Consider the following 22237-nt stretch of genomic DNA (forward strand, 5'->3'; position numbering starts at 1 on the left):
TGGCTAGATAAGAACTGGAAGTGTGCTCTGAAAGGGTGCAGGGGGTGTGGAGTGAAGCGAACCCCCTCCAGTGCCTGAACAGAGCAGAGCAGAGCAGAGCAGAGCTGTGCGTGTGAGATTCAGTCAGACTGCTACCGCACCATGGCTGTGCTCTCTGCTGAGGTCCTGCGCTGGCATGTGAGTACGTCTACCTGCCTGCTTACACAGGTTTGGATTTTGCAATGGTGGTGGAACGTCCTCTTCAGCTTTCAATGAACCTGAACGAAAGGTTTAGCGTTTCTAAGTGAATTAAAATGTTTTGACATTATTGTGACCTGTATTGCCACTTTTAAATATTTTTTAGTAAGTATACTTATTGTAGTGATTAGTGCATGCACATGAATTGAAGGTCTCTTGCAATGGATGTTGCTAAGTAAGTTAATTTGGTTCTGTAACCATTGGAAGAACAAGATGCCAGTGATTGACTATTTTAGTGCTAATGTTTTGTATGCTTTTTGCATCATCATGATGTATTCACATGCAATTTATAAAGGAGATAAACATCAGTTTTGATTTGTCTTCCCTGTATGTTTTAAGGGATATCCTCCAGCTATACAGTTTTTCTGACAATTTGCTTCCTGACAGACACAAAACATGATTAATGTGGTGTAACTTGTAAAAAAATAACTGCTAGGAAATAATCAAAGCTTGGACGTGTTGTAACAAATTTCTACTCATGCAAATATTTCACTGCCTTTTTTCCCCTCTGAGGTTGTTTTTGGGATTTCTATTGTTAGACTCACACGAAAGGAAAATGTGCATACTGTGCATTCATATGGTTGTATTCATTGCTATAACTTATAGTTTATGAATGATGTAGAATAGCCATTGGAGAAAAGGGAGACGCTGCCTTGTGGGACAGTTACCACAATTGCCGGACATTGAAAGAATGGAATGTGTGTGGTGGTGTCTTCATTAAGGTGTGGAGCCTCTGCTTGTCTGAGCCATTTTGTCAGGGGAATTCCAGTGTGGGCTATCTAGTGACTCTTCTTTTGTGTCTCACCCTGTGTTTATGCAGTAAATAATCATACCACTACTGCCAACTGGCAACCCTGTCTCTGGCATAAAGTGAATTAGCATGGACCTGTGTAAGTGAGTGAAACCGATCCACGGTGCTTGGGTTAACTTAATCTTACAGAGGGCAAGTGCAGAGGTGGCAAATGTGGTCAGATTGATATAGTTTCAGAGCCAAATACCTTTCCTGCTTTCTTAGAGCAAATGTTCTCTGTCACAACATTATTTGTTGTAACCTGTGAAGTTAAAATTGAAGTATTCATTTTCATGCATGTTTATACACAAGTTTTCATTGTTAAAATGTTACTAAATAGAAACTTGGAATTGTTTCAGCTGCAGTAGATTTACTGCAGTTGTGGTTTACTTCTTTGTACAGGCTCTACAGTATGAAGTTGCTGCCTCTTAGTAAAACATTGACCTCTTTTATGGAAATGTAGTCTCCTGTCTATCTTTCTGTTCTTAAGACCACATTTTAATGCTTTTAGAAATGCAATTATTTTTTGCAATGCTTTGAAATAATTTATGATTAATGCCATTGGATTTAAATAACTCCAGGAAAGCAATAAACACAAACAACCTAAAGTTTCACAAGAATATAAAAGCTTTTTTTGTTCTTTTAAAATAACATTTTAGGGACATAGCTCTGGGCTATGCAGTCTGTGATAGTACACAGAATGCTGCTCTAAATTGCTACCTGAGAAAAAGGAAGCCACAGGCATGCAAAGGCCAGCTAAAACTAGTGGAGCCACTCGCCGCAACACAAACAGCTACACCCTTCAGACAGCTAAAATGGAAACCATTTGTGAGGTCTTCAATTTTCATGCAACAGCCATGCTTTTCATCAGGTGTGAAGGTGACCTACAGAAGAAGAAAAAAATCAAGACAGAATAAAGATAGATTGTGCACTTATCTGGAAACTTGTTGTAAGCCAGTTTGGTCTGAATCCATTATTTAGCTGAGCTGAGCAGAATAGCTGCAAGCTGTCAGGAAAATTCTGAGCAAAATTGTTTCCATATACATTGGTGTAAAGCAGACATGAAGAAAGAGGCCTTGTAGAAACATTGTCTCAGAGGCTGGGCAACTTGAAGAAGAGTGAGCAATACCTGGAACTAGTTCTGAAATAAAGAACCTGTTCTCTCCCTCTACACCACTCCCTCTCCCTCCCCGTCCCCCCTGCAGGCTCGCATTGAGGAGCTGGAAGAAGAGCTGGAGACAGAGAAAGCTATGAGGGCTAAGGTATGTGACCCAAATTACATTATAATTATAATTATAATTACATTTGCTCTCCTTTTAACCAATGTGCCTTGGCCCTGGCAAATTTACCCTGGCATTGGCCCTAGGAAATTTACCCTGGGGTATTGAAGTTTTTTAGAACCGTTTAGTCAAGCCCAAAGTAATATAGAATTAAACTATCATTCACTTGGGGAATGTTTTCATTAAGTGGCATTCTGAGCACATCACTGTTCATAACACTTGTCTGTGATTATGCAGGATTATGAATCCATGTTTTTCCATTCAAACTGCATAATGTCATCTATTTGTGGTCTGCTCGGGACAGAGTGGTACAAGACACAGAAATGGAAAACCACCTGTTTTCCTTTCTAAGCCACATGTCCTGCATTTCAGTATGGTTACAGATGGTAATAACTGTGGTTAAGACAGCACTGTAACACACAACTCAGCAGGTAACAAATTGTTGCCTCATTTGTCATTCATTTATTTGCGGAAGAGCAGTATCTGCTGGGATATGAAAGGGGATTTGAGGGAAAGTTCCTAGAGTCAAGGTGATTCAGAGTTGTGCAGTGTTGTGATTGATGGACTGACAGGGTCAGGAAATCCTCAGAGAATTTCAGAGGGGAGCAGGGGCCTGGTCTTTAGCCAGTCTGTGGGGCCTGGGTCCCAGTACTTTCAGTTACCCAAAAACATCTGCACCTGTGATAACAAACTTGAGGGAAGCCCTGGTGGTTTTAATTATCATACAGGGCAACTGGAGCAAAAGAGCTCAACCTTCCATATGCTCAATCAAAACCATCTATAGGAGTCATTGAATTATTCAGCCGGCTAGGCTCCCCAGGAGTGAAACCAAGGAAACAGAACAGCAAAGGGAAGTAATGTTTTAATTTTCTGGAAGGTGATACAGTAAAACTTTACTTGAAGTATTGTGAAATTATTACAAAGCATCATGTTTCCATTTGTGTGAGAAAAAAAGCCTGAACAATACCTCATAGCATACAGTGCAAATGTTCATAAATCTTTATAATAGCTTGCGGAAAGTGTTAGGCACTGCTTACGAAAACATAACAGGTGCTGCTGATCATGATGCGTTTTGAAAACAGTGTACGTGAAATATATAGTCAGTCTGAATAGCTACATTCTGTTTTATTGCACTGACTAAAGATATTTACTACATTTTATTATATAAAGGCACATATAACCATTTTTTCTGTGGTAGCAGACTATTAACAAAAATTGGTAATGCACATGCTTGTAGCATTTTTTCAGTCATGCAGGTCTTTGTTGTGAAAAGCTAGTCAAAATGGGTGGCATCTTAATAGCACTGAGGTCTCCCTAACTGCTCCCTCCATTTCACCTGTTAAAACCGAAATCCACTGTCCATGTCAAGCACAGACCTGCTTTTCTTATCTCCAAGTACCTGCTGCTTCAACAAGGTGGTTTTATGGAGTAAAACAAAACATGCTCCAGCAGAAGACAAACAGAGAATCCCATTGTTCTGTTCTGTTCAGGTCAAAGAGATAACATCAGAACTGCAGCTGACATCGTCATCATCCTGAGATCATCTCTTAAGGAATTTCTACCCTTTTGCCCCCCATTATGAGTTCAGCAGTGCAAATCTGACCTTCTGTCGAGCGTGCGCAAAAACAGCGTCACCATAACTGTGCAACTGCGTTAGCACTATTCTCTTAATGTTTTTGAAACCATAGACCACCCTACAGAAAGTGGGTTTAGTGGGATACTTGGTTGAAGCAACTGTGCCACAGTCATTGGAGTGGTGCATTATGATAACATGTCATACTGCAAAAAGAGGGAGCCATTGTTTTTCCATTTAGCAATGTCAGACAGCAGTCTGTATCGCATACTGGATCTTCACTGTTTTTGAGTGTTTTCAGTCAAAAGTTTGATTCACAACTATTGATTCACAATGTTCTTTCAGAGCCACTTCAGCGTTCCTTTCAGAATTTTTTTTAACATTTTCCGTTTTGGTCACTCACCTTTGCTTCAGAATCCACCCACTGTCTATTCACCATCACTCCCTTTCCTTTCATAATCACCATTGCACATTTCACTTACCTTTTTGGTGCTAAATATTTAAAAAAAAATAGTGAGATTTTTAATACAGAGAAAAACATGTAAACGACCTCTTATCGACAAAAAACCTGCCCTTTTGCCATCGTGAAACAATAAGACATTCTTGTTTGTTCATTTAATAACCATATGTTTCTGAGCACAAAACTGGTGCATGTTTATGGGCTTTCTATGGCAAAAAGTCAATCTTTCTAAACAAATTTTGTCTTGTTCTGATCTCTCTTTATTGCTGTTTGAAGAACATGTTTTTGGAGCTGACAAAAGCATTCCACCACGATCCCCTGGAATACTCTGCCATTGTGCACTTGGTATCAAAAGAAGCAAGTGCCTTGTATCAAGGATTTCTTCCCATTAGCCTTGTTGTGCATCATCAAAATATACGGGCACCTTATACTTTGTCCTCACTCTTTGGGTTTAAATTCACATTGCTGCTCACTCCCATGACCTGTTGGCATGATAGCGTTCTGTTTGTCTGTTTTCAGGTGAACTACATCTGTGTTCATAAATGCTGAGAGATTGTTTAGCTTCTAGATATAATATTTTAACATTATTAAATGTGCACTGCAAGTGTACTCTGATTGTAGTGTGCCTATATAACTCAAGGGTTTCTTATCCTTTTCGTCTTGCAGCAAGCAGTAATAAAATTCCTCAGAAATGTGTTCATCTGCTTTTGATGTTAATGGCACATGTCATTGCCCCAAAGTTTGTTTTGCAAAAGTATTGAGAACAGCTCTGTCTGCCCCACAGATGGGTGCACTGGGAAAAGAAATGTGCACATGAAAATAGAAAATAGTCCAATGTTGACAGTTCAGTTCTTTGATGATATAATTAAATACATTTCCTGCCAGTGTAGTTGTATCCATATGATACAAGTGTTTTTTTAAACTTTCACTGTATTAGTCAAAATTAATTTGAATAGTTCCTCTGAAAAAGTACATGCTAGCATATTTCAAATAATACTTCTGAGAAAAACAAGCAGATCTGTACGGCTGGTGAATTTGTCTTGCGTGTGTATGTCTGTTCTTATGTGTGTGTATGTGTGCAAATATTTGTGCCAGGTGGAGAAGCAGCGCTCTGACCTGACCCGTGAACTGGACGAGCTGACTGACAGGCTGGAGGAGGCAGGGGGAGCCACCGCTTCCCAGGTACACAGGAGAGAGCTGGCTTTGCTCTCTGCTGCAGAGCTTGATCCGTTCTGCAATAGATAATTACTCTGATCAGATACCCACAGGCAGAAAAGAGAACCTTCATATTGTCATTATCTGGTCCTGAGTTTCTACTCTAAAGCAAGCAAAACTCACACGTGCACACGTGCAGCATTTCTGTCAGTTGTTTCCGGTTAGAAAGGGCCCTTGTTTCTGTTGGGAATATCTGCTGGGTCAGGGTCAGGCTAAATGGCTCTCTCTTGTCCTCTCCCATTGCCCTCTCTCTTTCTTTCTGCAGATGGAGGTGAACAAGAAGCGCGAGGCGGAGCTGCAGCGTTTGCGGCGGGAGCTGGAGGAGGCTTCCCTGCAATCTGAGTCCCTGGGGGCCTCCCTGCGGAAGCGCCACGGGGAGGCGTTGGCGGAGCTGGGGGAGCAGTGCGAGAGCCTGCAGAGGACCCGTGCCAAACTGGAGAAGGAGAAGCAGAACCTCCGTTTGGAGGTGGAGGATCTGGCCGCCTCGGTGGACAACCTCCAGAAGGCCAAGGTCAGGTCGGCCGATGCTCACACACATAGCTCAGTTTGCACTCATATGTGATTGGTTCTGTCAATGTCAGTGCATCATCAGCACAAAATGGGCTGTACTGAGGGTCCAAGAGCAGAGAGGCTGTGGCTTTCATTCACAGAATGGGTGGGTTATTTAGTGTGGTAGACAATGGAGAAATGACACCATATCCACATTGGCACAAATGACAAGACCAAAGCAGGCATTTGTCTTTTGGAAGGCCAGCGATGAAAATTCCTCACTTCTTTCATCACAGGCATCCAGTGACACCCAGCTGCACAAGCTAGAAGACTTGCTTACCGAGGCCAACTCCAGGAATGAGGACCTGCAGAAGGCGCTGACTGAGGTGAACGTTGCCAAGAACCGGCTGACAGGTGATTAAAATCTAATATAAAATCTTGTAACACCTCCAGGTGTAATTCATGCTCCTCCCCAGAGCAGCAGAAAGTGTAAATTCATCTTGTTAATAGTGGACATATATGGGATTTAACATTGTATTCATTTTTTTCTCCTCTTTGGCAATTATCATTTTATTTGATATTTCATAAAATAAGTATTTTTCTCAGTTCTCAGAGTAGAAAGATTGAGAGGAACAGAGCTGATAAATATCTTCTTTATCCATCAGGTAAAGGTTTGAAATCCATTGTAATTGTTGATTGACAGGAATGCTGGCTTATTTCAACCTCTTGTCACAATATGGTAAATGGTAAATGGACTGCATTTATATAGCGCTTTTATCCAAAGCGCTTTACAACTGATGCCTCTCATTCGCCAGAGCAGTTAGGGGTTAGGTGTCTTGCTCAAGGACACTTCAACACGCCCAGAGCGGGGTTTGAACCGGCAACCCTCCGACTGCCAGACAATCGGTCTTACCTCCTGAGCTATGTCGCCCCCCATGTCGCCAATACCACATGACTGAAAAAAGGGAAAGTCAATGGTTATCTGGTCTGGCCAGAATTGTGGTAAATGGTGAGAAGATGAGGATTTAGTTGGGTCAGAGAGTAGCTGGAGCCAAGTCGATAGGGCCAGCTGCCAGACACCACAGGGCTCCATCAGCTCAGACCTGCAAATCACTTAATGCGAAAACCCAAACAAACGAAATGAATGACTAAACGGCTTCACAGTTTCTGCATCCTCCTGCATTCAAGCTTGGTAATGACAGAGCCTTGGCCACATCCTGCTTAATATTAACCTCCAAAGCCCTTGAATGAAGTAGGGTGGAACAGAGGAGTATCATTAAAAGTAGTCATGAGGTTTTCAATGCTCAACAATTCCATAAGCCAGAAAAAGACTGTGTTTTTCCCATACGTCAGAAACCCATATCGAATGACCGTGCTTGGAAAAAGGCTTTGTGGGTTTCAAAGACGCACTGTAGCCGTAGTTATGTGTCAATCACTGCCTGTCACAAATGATTCATAGGAAGTTTGTATTTTGTGCAAATTGGACCTCCTTTATTCCTCTGCCCAGCTGATAACAACGACCTCAGTCGTCAACTGGAGGATGCAGAAAACCGAGCCGGCCAGATGAGCAGGACCAAAACCCTGCTGGCATCTCAGAATGACGAGCTCAAGAAGCAACTGGAGGAGGAGATAAAGGTACAGCAGGCCCACATCATCACTGCTCTGTAAGCCTAAACCTGTCCGATGTCTTCGCAGCCCATATATAAATCATGCATTCTTATCATTATGTGCTTCAACGCTCATTTTTAAAAACAGTGCTGTGCATGTTTTATGCCATCTGTCTCAGATATTTTGATACCTTGTGTGGTGAACTGAACTAAGGGGAAGTTACTGCAATTAATACACCCATTTTACATTCCATTCTTTTCATTCCATGTCAAATCTGCCTCTGAAGGACGTTACAGGATAATATTGTTAGCATAACACAAAATGCATAGTTGTGATAGAAAACAGACTCTTTAAAACATGAAAAAATTGCAAGAATTTTTCCATTACATATTGTAGCGAGTCTCTGAATTAGTGTCTGAATCAATATAACTTTGTAGTGATTTAAGGTTCCTCTGAAAGGTTTCTCATTAATAGAATGATGATAGGACATTAACTTGAAGTAACAATGTCCTACTGAAGTGCGTCAATATATCGCACTGAGATCATTAATGTTAGCTGACTAGTAGCATTATGTATAATGATGCTCTTCACTATTTTTAATTTAACCTGTTAGACCTAACGGGCTGGCAAGCAGCTTGTTCCAGTGCCTTATGCAACCTATGTGACATCCACCCTTATATTTCTACAGTTTTCCATTGCACTAAATTGAATTAGGATCTACTGTAATCCAACTCTAGTGAAAAAATTAGCCTAGCGCATCATATGTAGATTTAACTTGTTTTCCATTACCGTTTCTGATGCACATCGAGTTGTAACAGTATAATTCTATAATGGAAAAAAGGCTGTAGATATTAAAAGAGCACACATAAGAGTTTATGCCAGTCTTTGGCATATAGCCTTACCAGTCTCTACACTGTGGGATTCACATAGTCTTGTTTTCTTCCATAGACAAAGATGGCACTGAGCAGCAGTCTGAGCACCTTGAGGCAGGATTCTGAGCTCCTAAAGGAACAACTGGAAGAAGAGCAGGAGAGCAAGTTGGAGCTGCAGCGTTTGGTGTCCAAGCTAAACAGTGAGGTCACACACTGGAGGACTCGCTATGAGGCTGATGCCATCCAGCACACAGACGAGCTTGAGGACGCCAAGTATGAGCCTGTTGAGCCTCACATGCCGCATAAGCAGGCACACACACACATACATGCACACACATACACAAACACACACACACATGCACAAACGCACACACATGCACCTATCAATACAGTTGTTCAAAGCCAAGAATTTAAAATAAAATGGCTGATATTTGTGTTTATTTGCATGTACATTTATGTGTGTATGTGTGCATGTGCGTGTGTTAATGTGTTTATGAGTGAATGTGTATGTGCATTAATGTGTGTATGTGTTTTCTGCATTTCAGGAAGAAGCTGTCATCCCGGCTGCAAGAAGCTGAGGAAGCTGTAGAGGCCACTCAAGCCAAGTGTTCTAACCTGGAGAAGACCAAACAGAGGCTACAGGGAGAGGTGGAGGAGCTCTGTCTGGATCTTGAAAAGGTAGGGCTTACAACCAGATTCCAAACCATCCATGCAAATATATGACCTCAGATTGTTTTAAACTGTTTTACATTTGACACTCTCCCTCTTTCTCTCTCCATCTATTGCTCTCTCTCTCTCTCTCTCTCTCTCTCTCTCCATCTATTGCTCTCTCTCTCTCTCTCTCTCTCTCTCTCTCTCTCTGTGTCCAGGCAAATGGCTCGGCAACAGTTCTAGACAAAAAGCAGAAGGTCATGGAGAAGCAGCTCTCTGACTGGAGGCAGAAGTGTGAGGACCTGGTGTCAGAGGTGGAGGGCTGCCAGAAGGAGAGTCGCCAGCACGCCACTGAGCTTTTCAAGCTGAAAACGACCTACGAGGAAGCTCTGGAACAGGGGGAGGCCCTACGTAGGGAGAACAAAGCCTTCCAGGGTAAGAGGCTGAGGGCCCAATACATGCTTATAATCCAAACCAATCTTCAAAGGTGAGACTGGAGACTGTTCACTAAATCTGGAACTGTTTAGGCTGCTTGGCTTTGAACTGGAATACTGTGGGTAAAACATGTCCCTCAGCAGTTCAGGGGCTGACCAACCCATGACCTGCAGGAAGTCCACAGCGCAGACCAACAACAGCTCTACAGACCCACCATTTGTCTTGTGTTTAACTTTTTTTTCAAAGCTCTCCATCGTAAGGCGACACTCCCACCCCCCACCACCACCCCCTTGCTTCAGGCCCCTGTGTTGTGTTTCTGATAAAGACCTCCCTGGTGTTATTTCAGAAGAGATAGCTGATCTCACAGACCAGCTTTCTGAAGGCGGGAAGAGTGTGCACGAGCTGCAAAAAACTAAGAAGAAAATGGAGATGGAGAAGGAGGAGCTTCAGGCTTCGCTTGAGGAGTCTGAGGCTGCGCTGGAGGTATGGAGTACATCTGTTATCACCATGTCTGCTTGCTAGTCACACCAAGGGCTTAAATAAGGGCCCAAATACCTTGCCTGTGGGCATTTGAAGAACAAGCCTAGGTCTAACACATGCATACTTCAAAATGCACATTAGCATGCTATATGCCATATAAGGTTTCCACTTCTCTCTTTTTCCAACACTACTCAATTCAAAATTTGTGTAAGAAATATGCAATAAACATTCAAATTCTCACCTCTCAAATTTGAGCTTTGCAATAGATTCCAGACAGTAAACATTCTATTTTCTGTCTCCAAGCAATGGCTTATTATATTTTATTCTTTTTTAAAGTAGAAGTAAGTTTGGCCATACATGGCAAAGGAAAACCCCTCCTGGGCTACAACCTGAATTAGCACTCCATAATTAGGTTTGTTGGTGATCTTGGCCAGTGATAAGAATAGATTGCTCAGTTTCCCCAGTTACGAAAATGTCTACCATTTGACTTGCCCGGGACCCCCGGGTGATTAGCACAAGAAACTGAGATGTCATGCTTGCTAGATTACCTCCCCTGTTGCCTGAGGGCTAGCTTTTAAAACCTTCAACAAAGCCATGTCTTTATTGCCTCTGTCGTCAAGTGCAAGAATCATAGGGAAGTTGTCAAGCAAGTAAATACCTGAGGTGCAAGGTAGCTTGAGATATTCTGTCTTGAAAGGAAATATGTAAAATTCTTCAGTTGAACTATAACCTGCTAAAATGGGTGTGGAGCAGTACCATTTAGCATTTTGTTCAACACTCAATTAGAAATAAATAAATAAAAACTCTTCTTTACTGCGAAGGTTGGTCTGCTGCTGCAGTTATATTTCTAACATTCCAACATCTCCAGATTAATTATTTTAATGTATAAATAGCGATATGGCTTTAGAGTGTGATATTCAGTATTTTCTCTCTCACCCATCTCAGGCAGAGGAGACGAAGGTCCTGCGTCTGCAGCTGGAGCTGTCTCAAGCCAAGGCGGAGACGGAGCGCAAGCTGCAGGAGAAGGAGGAGGAGTTTGAAGCAGCCAGGTGATTTCTCTCTTCGTCACCCCAACGCTGTCTGCTATCTCCATCTGACCAGAATCTGTCATCACACACATTACACTTACGCTAATGTTAAGTTTATCTACGTGACATGCACGACAGAGCTATTGACTTCATGCTAGTTCCTGATTCAGTCTGATGAACATCATCTGTATCTTGCTGCTAACACTAGCATCTTTCATTTTTTTTTCTTTCCTGCTCTCACTAATACAAGATAATTTCTCCTTCTCCTGGTAAGTTCCTTTCTCCTTTGGCTGTGACTTCCCCTGTGTTTGGGCATTTAGGCAACATCAGAAATTGCATCCAGTTCTACTAAAAAATAGTCTTTCTTACATGTTCAGTCCTTGGAAGTGTGTGAAGAATAGTGGAGTACTATAAGTATTATAGTACAGTTATTGATTGAGACACAATGATCTGTTTTCTGCCCCTGCTCAGAAAAAACTACCAAAGAACTCTGGAGTCCCTGCAGGCTAGCCTGGATGCCGAGGTGAAAGGTCGCACAGAGGGAGTGCGGGTAAAGAAGAAGCTTGAGAGTGACCTCAGTGAGCTGGAGCTCCAGTTGGATCTGCTGACTAAGAACAATGGGGAGCTGATGAAGACCATCAAGAAAATGCAGCAGCAAATCAAGGTGGGGAAGTCAGGGTCACGAGAACCCCCTACATGTGCATGGAAGTTGCTAGAATGTCAGAGCATCATATTGTAATGGAGATGTTACAAAATAAAGACAAAAAATTACATGAATAAACACATACATTGACTTTATCCTGCATCAGTATTTAAGCCATGCTGCTTTTAGATGCAACAAATTTTTATAGCATTATGGGAAGTGGTCTGCTCCTAACATAGACATATAAATCTAACTGCGTGAGTATTTTGTTTTATATCTGTGACTAACATGTATTGTTTAATTCACAGTTCCCTACACATACATGCAGGCATGTAGAGACAGCCATGCAGATAATAGACATTCCTTTTCAAAAAGAGACTATGACTAGTTAAATTTTTTTCCACACTGAACTACACACAATTAAAATGAAATATCTGGTTTGTGTGTGCCCAGACCCTTGAATTGATAGCACTGGAAGGTTACAGCACCATCTGCTGGATATTCTACATAATATTTTGTCAATGTGCACAAAGAGTGGTTAATTCCAGTTTTGGTGGGCTAGTCTGTACGCAGGTTTTTGTTTTCACCAATTAGCCTAGCTAAATGAGCTAATTGGTTGTATGCACCCACACTGGTTCACTCATAGAATGGATCACAGTAAAATATTTCATGTAGAAATACAAAAACAGTCTTCAGTTGTCATTCATACACGTATCAAGAAATGTAGTTAAAATGTCAGATGGCATAAATTTTAGGGCTAATTAAGTCATTAAGGGCAGAAACAGATACAGCCCTCCTTCCTCACCTCTGGGGTACACCCATACCACACAGGAACTGTGGAGATACTTCACTGTGAGGAATCATGGATAATGTAACTGCTTTGTATTCCTTAGGGTTCTGAGTCAGTTATTATTCTGTCACAAGTGATTGACTGACCCTGTCCCTCCTGGTGTCCTTGGCAGGACCTGCAGGCTCAGATGGAGGAAGATTCACATCAGCATGTGGAGCTGCGTGAGGAGCACGCCTTGTTGGAGCGCCGCTGCACCCTACTGGTGGGTGAGAGCGAGGAGACGCGCGCTGGGCTGGAAGCTGCAGAGCGGGCCCGCAAGGCCCTGGAGACGGAGCTGCTGGAGATGACTGAGAAGTACAACGAGATCAACAGCCAGGTCTGCTCCTGCTTTTTTTTTTATCCCCTAACCTACTGAGAGTAATTCATGTGAAAGTAAGAATAAAAAGTGGAAAATGCAGACCATTAACCTTCATAGCCACATGTGGACAGTAAGTCCTCAATCTGTTGCAGGACCATGTTTTAAATCACTAGATGGATGCTTGTGTTTTGTCAACTTTAAAGATGAAACTATAAAGGACCTGTCGGATGCTTTCAGTACATTTTCTTAGAAATGCCTCTACAATTGATAGCAGTGCCCTTGTTCATTCAGTAATCAAACAGAAGAGTTATTTTCAGACAATGCACATTGAATAAACTGCAACAAATTTGTGAAATAACTGGAAATTTGCATTTGTCCACATGGGAATATATTCTATATCATGAGAGAAATTTGTGTGAACGGGCATGCTGGGTATCTATGTAAAGGCAGCCTGTTTTTTCCTTGTGGTCTGCAGTTCCAGTCAGCTAACAGTGGGAAAAGGAAGCTGGAGGCAGACTTGCAGCAGCTCACACAAGAGCATGAGGAACTACATGGCGAGGTGCGAGCAGCCAATGATAAGGCAAAGAAAGCCACGTTTGAGGTATGCCACCCCTCTATCGATGCGTGTGTCTTTGTGTGTGTGTGTGTGTGTGTGTGGGCCAGTTGGATCAAGCATATCAGCAAGGAATTTTGCTTTTACACCCTGCTGTGCAAGTGTGACGTGTGAGCGTTGCGTCCTGTGACAGGCTGCCCGGGTTGCGGAGGAGCTGCGTCATGAGCAGGAACACACGCTGCAGTTAGAGAGGGTGAAGAAGGGCCTGGAGGCTCAGGTCAAGGACATGACTGTGCGGTTGGATGAGGCAGAGCAGCTGGCCCTGAAGGGTGGCAAGAAAATCATTCAGAAACTGGAAGGAAAGGTACAACCTCTACATACCAAACAAGCCTTCACATATCTCCAGAATATAACCTCTATTTACCAAACAAACCTCCATATGCCTCCAGAATATAACCTCTACCTATCAAACAAGCCTTGAAATACCTCTACTTACTAAACAAGCCTCTGTATGCATCCAAAATACAATCGCTATTTACCAGATAAGCCTGTCTATGCCTCTAGAATACAACCTCTACCCAACAAGCAAGCCTATATATGCCTACAGAATACAACCTCTGCTTATCAAACAAATCCCCTTAAGCCTTCAGAAAACAACCTATAACAGTGCACCCTCACACAAGCCTCCATATACCGTTGTAATATTAATCTACAAACCAAACACAAGATTAAATACAGTGCACCCTCTTTGCATTAAACATGAGCCTCCATACACCTTAAGAATAAGTCCCCGTATGTTTCCTAAGCATAGTGCACCTTGTATTTACCACATTATCTGCCATTTAAAATGTGTATTACCTTGTAAGCTCTGTATCATTTAATATAACATCAGGGGTTTTTTGGCTTCTTCGTATTTCACACAACAATGAACAGCCATTTCACACCCACTTGTTCTATTGGTAATGTGTAGTCAGTTGAACTCATCTTCTCTGTCATGTTTGTTCTTATGGTTTTGTCCTCTTCACAGGTGAAGGAACTGGAGTTAGATCTGGATACAGAGCAGAAGAGGCATGCTGAAACCGTGAAGACCCTTCGGAAGAATGAACGCCGTCTGAAGGAGCTCCTCTTCCAGTCAGAGGAGGACCAGAAGAACCACCAGAGAATGCAGGAGCTGGTGGAGAGGCTGCAGAACAAAATGAAGGCCTACAAGAGACAAGTGGAGGAAGCGGTATGACTTTCTAAACACAACTTTAGAGTACACTGTCAATGGCAGTCATAAAATGATTAATTGACCATACTTATCAAGAAAATTACCTGTTTTACCATATCTTAATTATCTCAGGTAGTGCTAGAAATGGACCCTTCAAAAGAAATGAGCACTCAAAAAAGGGTATCACTAGTTTGATATGATGTGTTCTGTCTCATAATGAAAAATGTTCAAATTTACCTTGTACCATTTCCTAAAGGCAGTTCATTGAAAGTAAGATAACACGGTTGCCATTATTGTTCACCAATCCCTACGCCTTTCAGGAAGAGCAGGCAAACATGAATCTGGCCAAGTACAGAAAGACAGTCCATGAGTTAGATGATGCTGAGGAGCGGGCCGACATTGCAGAGTCTGCACTCACCAAGATCAGGACCAAGAACCGAGGGAGTTTTGGCAAGGGCTATTCCTCCGTAAGTTTCCTCTTACTTCATAACTATTACTATGCTGATACCGTGCTGTCATTGAACAATAAAATTGAAAAAGGAAGTGGTTCAGTCCAATGATAAAATTTTTATTAGTTGACCAGTCATGGTGTAAGCACAGACTCAGTAGTCCGTAAGTGCTGCTGTGATATCCACATCTTTGTACAGCCTATCAATAGAGTGGATATCAACAGAGACAAAGTATTGAAGCATGTTAATGACACCATTGGGGGCTTTGTCTGCATTAATTCAATGTTTTGATCAATTTTGCTCGTTACCTATCTGGTTTTATGTCTCATCTTCTTCAGGGTTACAGCACTCCATTTCCTGGCGTCGTCAGGTCACCAAGTTCTGTCGGGTCAGAGGGCCGAGGAGAAAAGATCATCAATGACGATGACTCAGTCAGTTCTCTCATTCCTGCCTATCTCAACTCACTGAAGAAACTCATGATTGAGTAACATGTCTACGCAGACATCAATGAATGTGGGACAACACAATAAGTACAAAACATTCCAGATGGAGCAAAAACAAAAAACAAAACAAAGACTCTCATACAGATTTGATTCTCATTTTTAAATGTTTATTCTTTCACATGTTCACAGGATCCCCTGATTTGCTTGGTTGGTTAGGTTAAGCATACATCTTTCCACTTTTTAACTTGTTTGGATGCCATGTTGAGTACATTATATATAATGCAGAAATAAGAAATTAACTACATATGTGAAGTAAAAAGAAATTAATTCAAACAACCTGTAACACAGCTATAGCTGTGAGGAGCATGAAAAGAAAAATTACATCTTAAGAGGCTAATTCAGTTCTGTAGATCAAATTTCAGTTTTGTGGGTTTTCACAATAATGCAAAAAACAAAAGTGGAAAAAAACAGTTCAATTGAGCTTTGTTTCTGCAATATATAGTATTGTAATAACTAGTTATTTTGGCTTCTTGACAACATATATTTATGTCTGTCCAAAACTGTGTCCTCTGGAACAGATCCAAACCTAAAGTATAAGACTGATTCTTGAAAGCATTTGGTGAAGGTGCCAGACAAAATATTAGGGAGAGCCTTTGGGAAATGTATTTTTACTCAAGGTATATGAAAAGTTTGATCTGTTTTTTGGTTCAGGTCTTGTGTCTTTTGCCTTGTTTATTTACAGTAAATGCAGCAGAATAATGTGTGACCATCAGATTTTGAATCATTTGATAATATGCATAGTACTTACATATTAATATATGTTCACTTCATCCCTGGGAGAGAAAAGGAACTAAATGAATAATGATAAAAATGCATAATGTATTGTGAAATACTGTGAACTGGTTTGATTTGGGTCCCACATTTGAACTGTAAAATGGAAGCATGGATTGTGTTAGTGGAACATTCAGTCGTATTATAAACGGGATTACTTTTATGTTGTCATATTAATATTTTTTAATGTACAAAGTAAAAAAAAATGTTCAAAGGTTTTTACTTGATAGTTGTATCTTCAGTAGTTTAAAGGAATTGTATGTCAATTCAGGGTCCATTTTATACTGGATTGTGACTTTTAAATAAAATTATTTGTACCATCTTAAAATCCATTTTTGATATTAACATAAAGCATTAGTCCTGTTGTTAATACAATGGAAAGCGTGCAATGTTCAGAGACAACATAAATATAACTAATACAAAACATTTTATAAAATAAAATCTTTTGAGATTTACTCTGAGAAAGCCTTAGGACCATATCAGAAACTGTACACAGTAGTTTTAACATCCAATTTAATCAATGTTTTATAGTAATGCAAAACATTCACTGAAGAGCAGTTATATCTTCATTTACAATCTTTTAAAACTTTCAATGTTCTAGTTACATACTTTCAACAGAATCAGATTTCGATATTACACTTTACACAACATTTAGGTATCAATATGAAACAGTAATTACATATACATCAGTAATACTTAGGGTAATTCAATGGGAAAAAAAGCTGCTGATTTAGTGATTGATTAAATATAAACGTAGTTGATAATGTTATCCTGTTAAAAGTTCTCTGAAAAGGAATAAAGAACAAAACAGTGTTCCTGTTAATTTCTGTATAAAAATAAGCATTGTGTAAAATAGGTTTAATATATTATCTGTACCCCTCCTACGACAAATCTTGGCTGCGGTTTTGCAACACATCTATATTATATATATAATTTTTAGTAATTTTTTGACCACTGAGAATATATTTTTTTTGTTCTGGATTGCACAGTATGGCAATTTAAAGAAAGGAGATCCCTGTTTTTTTTTAAATTTATTTAAACAGAGCAGCCATATCCACAGTAGTATCAAAATAATAACTGTGAGTTGTGATGGGAAATACATACAAATATACTGTTGCTATGACCACATCTTTACCTCAGCTTAACCAAAACATAGTCTATGGTCATTTACAATCAGAGGATTGAGATATAAAGAAAAAAAGAAAACAACAACTATCCATTAGTTAGCAGTCTAAGCTGAAAGCCATCACCAGTGCCTTCATGTTCAAATCTTCCATAGTATGTCAAGCAAGGAACCCTGAGACAAGTATGGTTGCCTCAGGCAACTGTGCCTACTGTGGCAGTCACTGGTTTTCAGAAGGCCTGTATAGAGCATGTTCTGGTTGTTCAGTATCATGGCAGGCATTTTAAAAATCCTGATGAATTTGTGTGATACAATGGAAATGACATACACTGCAAATAGTAGAATGACTGAGCAGTCATACCAATTGTACATCTGGAGCTTTGCTTTAAAATGGATGAGGAAATATCCTCTTTGGTCTCACATTGGTCAAAAAATAAAATACCATTGAGCTGCACATGTTGCAGTCAGAAGGAAATTATTAATTGTTTTTTAAGGATCCATTCAAAATGGATAATTGCAGAATTAAAAAAAAAAATTATAAACTCTGGGGACAGCATATCAGTATGAAAGTGCAAGGGCTTCTCTCAAAAGACAAAAAATAATCAATATTCACAAAACAAAACTGAACAATATAGATTAAATGGAATAATGCCTCAAGGGAGACACGATCTGAAACATTTTCCCTATATTTAACCTTGTAGGCACAGATCATCACCATGGCGTCTAAACCAGAGACATTCCACGTGCAGTGCCCCACAGATCACATCTTACGACAGCTGCATGTTCTTTGCTAGCAGTGCCAAAGCCATCTTCAAATTTCATAGAAGCTAGTCCTTCCATCCTTAGATTGTCAGATTACAGAACCATTTCAGAGTATTGACAAATCCTAGTTGACATTCAAAATTATGCATGCTCAACTGAACATACGTGGTACTTGCAGGGACTGACAAGACAAGAAACATTTATTTTGTTAAACAATTTTTCCTCTTTTTTCTTGACAATTTGGAAATTTGTATTTGCTTTGCATATTGTTTCATTAACACAAGAAACACTAGCCAACTTAAACCCACCCTAAACCTTTTTTCTTACAATATTTAAAATATATATGGCCTTCACACAATGTAATCACAATCAAAGGATGAATCCAGTTTTTCTAAAGTTGAATTATGTATATATAACATTTAAAATACACGGCAATGACTTGAATGGTACACCTGTAGATGTAGTTTTAGAAATCCCACACTCCATACTGAGGACAGAATCTTGATTAGTATCTCTGCTCTGGTCTCTTCCAATATCATGGACAGTATTTCCTGTATGAAATACAAATCCATAATTTGAGGATGGTTTTGGTATTTAGTCATAAACATAAAGAAATTTGCCTCTATTAATCATTTATGCAAACTGACTTCATATTGAGGATGTGTGTGAATGAAGAAGTTTCCCTGAATCTGTGCTTAATTAAAAGTAGCAGCTGCCTTAGAAGTGTATATACCGTCACCCGAACCCCTATAAAATGTCCTTATGTTAAAATGAGATAAATTTAGTCCTGCCATTACAATCATGTTGCATACTTTAAAAGTGGCCTGCAAGATAACATTTGAAAATTAATAAAATAGCTTCATTTTACATATTGTGAATCCATATAACATTTAACTGAAGTAACCTCTTCATGATTTCTGAATGTATTTCTTAGTGATTCTGGATTGTTTGCATCCATACAGAAGTTATTAATAAAAATAAGGTCAATAAAATTATAATTTAGTCTACACCACAAGAAGTGGAAATGCATATAGTAAGTGGAGTTTAGTGGCTGAATGAGGAATTGCTGTTCAGCCTTCCACATATGATCAGTTGTCAACCCTAAACAGGACATATCGTATAATGGGAATATTTATTAATTTACAAGTGTGTGTACATGTGTGTACATTGTCTATTTATGCATACAGGAACTCAGTTAACCTTCTTTACTTCAGTTCACAATTCACTAATATATTTATATTTAAATGCATGTAATATAGATAACATACATACAATTATTCTTCTATTTTGATTCCTTGTGAAGCCAGGAATATAGTGGGGCACAGAATATCATGTGCTATACAGTATGGTCCAAACATGCACAGACACACAGTGAGACTGCCATGTTAATGTCAACTGTGTGGGTGAAGAAACATTTTAGGAAGGGATTGCACATTAGTTTATCAATTTCCTTGCTTAGACCAAAGGCACTGGAAGAAATTATAATTAAATACTCGCCTGTGACCAGTATTGCAAAGCAGGCAATTAGAGCAAGATGAACTGTATGCATCTGCAAGCAATCTCAGTTTGAACAGAAAAGACTCTATGAAACATGGACAATACTATAAATTAGGATCAACAAATAAGGCATCCATTAAGACAGCATCTGGTGGTAATTACAAGGTGAAGCAACATAAACCCTTGTAAATTAGCAGATATTAGTAACATTACCTATCTGATTAATGAAACAATTTAACAAGGGGTCGCATTTATGGTTAAAAAAACAAAACAAAAAAACAATTCAGGTGTGCTGTGCTCTGTCTGAACTGTGCAACATGTAACACATTTTAAAAACAAAAAACACATGACTGGGGGCTGTTGAGTGGCTCATCCTGGTAAGACACTGATATCATGGATGGGCCCCACAGTCTGGTTTGGAATCCGGTTGTGAACAGCAGCCCCGCATAGTGTTACAAAATTGGGATTACACTGCCTTATTGCACACTTGCAACCACCTCTGTCCGACTCGGAATCTTGCAAGCTGTTATGTAAAACCAGCAGCTGACATAAAATTATTCCTGAATGGATAGCGGAGGTTGTAGCAATGAGTCCTGAAATATATGCAGTTGGGCATTACAAAATGGGGGAGAAAAAGGGGGAAAGGCATTTAAAAAACTAATGCTCAGGATTGAAAATTGAAAACTTCACATCTCCTCAAAAAGTGATAAATAAAAGTTGACTTAGAACAGGAGGTGCACAAGATTCATCATAATCTAGACCCTACAGAAAACCCACTGTTTCTGTGATCCAGGCCTTAAACACCATACGTCTTTTGTTCCAAGCAAATTCTTAAATGAAGAATGCAGTCATTGTGAAAAGCCTTCATATATGCCCAGTAATGTGAATAATATGCTGACTAATACATATTTTAAAGTCAAGATTTCTGGTTGGTCACTAATACAGCCTTGGCTAATGCCTTAAATATTGATCCAAAAATATAATGACACTAAAATATTCGCCTTGTAGCCATGGGTACAGTACATGGAGTGTTGCCGTTAATAGTCTCAGGCTCTGAGTTTGGAATGTTCCTGTGAGATGTGGGTGATCCTGAAGCGAAGCCACACCCTGTGCTTCTCTGTGGCCCTCGGAGGACAGTGTGGCTCCAGGTGTGACTCATTTAGATCTCCATGTCCACCGGCCGGAGTTGCCCAGTTTTGTGTTCATTCACCCACAGCTCTCTGTCTTTGGCTGGGTCCACGTTTTGGAGAAGCTGGTCCACCGGCTCCACCGTCTAAATATCACAAACGCATGTGAGTTAATTCAACTAAAGAAAAAGTGTTTATTAGTCAGAAAAAGGAATCCATGTATTAATCTGTGTACTTGACTAGGTTTAACATGTGTTTGTGTGTATTTATATGTGTTTATGTGGGTGTGCACCCGGACCAGGGACATCTAGTTGGTAGACCCAAGTGGCAGCAATTATAGTATGCTTGTAGGAATCTCTCCAAACAACTGTGTTCCAATAAAACTCATGCTAGTTCTACAATGTCTGCTAAACTTACAGGCATCATTAACAACTAAACCAACCCAGTATGTCAAAGTTGGCAATGAGCCTGCCCAGTACAGACTTAACTGCATGTATTTTACCCCAGGCTATGAATGCAGGTTTTTCCACCTATTAAACGGGTCACATTTCATTACTGCCATCCCTGTTTTCTGATACTTCTTGGGGATGGGTAACTAACAGAAATATTTATTTATAGAAGACTATCCTTTGATGTTTGACCTGTGCTGACTCACTGACGCACTGAGTGAATCTATAATGTACTAATCAGAGGGGAACATGATGCCTTTGTATTGCAGATGAGGCTGTAGACAGAACACATGGTAACATCGGCCAACACCTTGCGCTTCCTGCTCTGCATACATAAAAGAGGAGGATGGAGACTGTAGTTTTTTGCCCTGAGGGCATCTCAGGTGAAAGACCAGAAAGACATCACAGGACAAGGGAGGAGGTATGCTGATCCACCTTCTCTTTTACACCAAAGTTAACTGATACTCAAGTTTGAAACAGCAAGACAAGCTATAATTCAGCTTTCTTTCTGGAGTCCAGTTCAGAATGGAAGGTTTGGCTGGTACAAGAGATTTAACTAGCTTACTGGTAACACCTGATGAAGAAAAGGTACTCTAGAATGTAATAGTCTGCAAAATAGTATACTCGCCAGTTAAACTTGCTATTCTTTACTTGGGTGGCCCCTAGTGGTAGAATGAAGCATAGTCAGGTATTGTATCCCACGTATTGGGATTGGACAGAAGCAACACGTCAACACTTGCTGCAAAGTCTGACAGCTGGAAATATTTTGGAAACTCAGTTATAAATAATTGCTCCTGAGAGACCACTCTGGCTCTCTCAACTTCTACACAGTGTCAGTATAGGCTCTCTCCCACCTCTCCTAACTATGCAGGACTCCCAGGGCA

General features: G+C 40.2%; 2 protein-coding genes across 4 annotated transcripts in view; one reads left to right on the forward strand and one right to left on the reverse strand.

The window, feature by feature from the left end:
- The window catches only part of LOC118220556 (myosin-16), a 53819-nt gene extending 37102 nt beyond the window's left edge, over window positions 1-16717 (forward strand). For both annotated transcript variants that reach the window (XM_035404395.1, XM_035404394.1), the window contains 17 exons: window positions 2233-2289; window positions 5436-5522; window positions 5821-6066; window positions 6341-6458; window positions 7552-7679; window positions 8601-8797; window positions 9070-9202; window positions 9394-9610; window positions 9957-10093; window positions 11036-11139; window positions 11590-11782; window positions 12724-12927; window positions 13385-13510; window positions 13656-13826; window positions 14490-14690; window positions 14993-15139; window positions 15460-16717. In XM_035404395.1, coding sequence (XP_035260286.1) covers window positions 2233-2289; window positions 5436-5522; window positions 5821-6066; window positions 6341-6458; window positions 7552-7679; window positions 8601-8797; window positions 9070-9202; window positions 9394-9610; window positions 9957-10093; window positions 11036-11139; window positions 11590-11782; window positions 12724-12927; window positions 13385-13510; window positions 13656-13826; window positions 14490-14690; window positions 14993-15139; window positions 15460-15609 — 2616 coding nt within the window. In that variant the 3' untranslated portion in view covers window positions 15610-16717. The remainder of the gene's footprint in view (window positions 1-2232; window positions 2290-5435; window positions 5523-5820; window positions 6067-6340; window positions 6459-7551; window positions 7680-8600; window positions 8798-9069; window positions 9203-9393; window positions 9611-9956; window positions 10094-11035; window positions 11140-11589; window positions 11783-12723; window positions 12928-13384; window positions 13511-13655; window positions 13827-14489; window positions 14691-14992; window positions 15140-15459) is intronic.
- A 173-nt stretch (window positions 16718-16890) lies between these two features.
- LOC118220557 (growth arrest-specific protein 7-like) overlaps window positions 16891-22237 on the reverse strand; it is an 82088-nt gene continuing 76741 nt past the window's right edge. For both annotated transcript variants that reach the window (XM_035404397.1, XM_035404398.1), the window contains exon 14: window positions 16891-21050. In XM_035404397.1, coding sequence (XP_035260288.1) covers window positions 20937-21050 — 114 coding nt within the window. In that variant the 3' untranslated portion in view covers window positions 16891-20936. The remainder of the gene's footprint in view (window positions 21051-22237) is intronic.

Source organism: Anguilla anguilla, chromosome 2, assembly GCF_013347855.1.
Source record: "Anguilla anguilla isolate fAngAng1 chromosome 2, fAngAng1.pri, whole genome shotgun sequence".
NCBI classification, from domain to species: domain Eukaryota; kingdom Metazoa; phylum Chordata; class Actinopteri; order Anguilliformes; family Anguillidae; genus Anguilla; species Anguilla anguilla.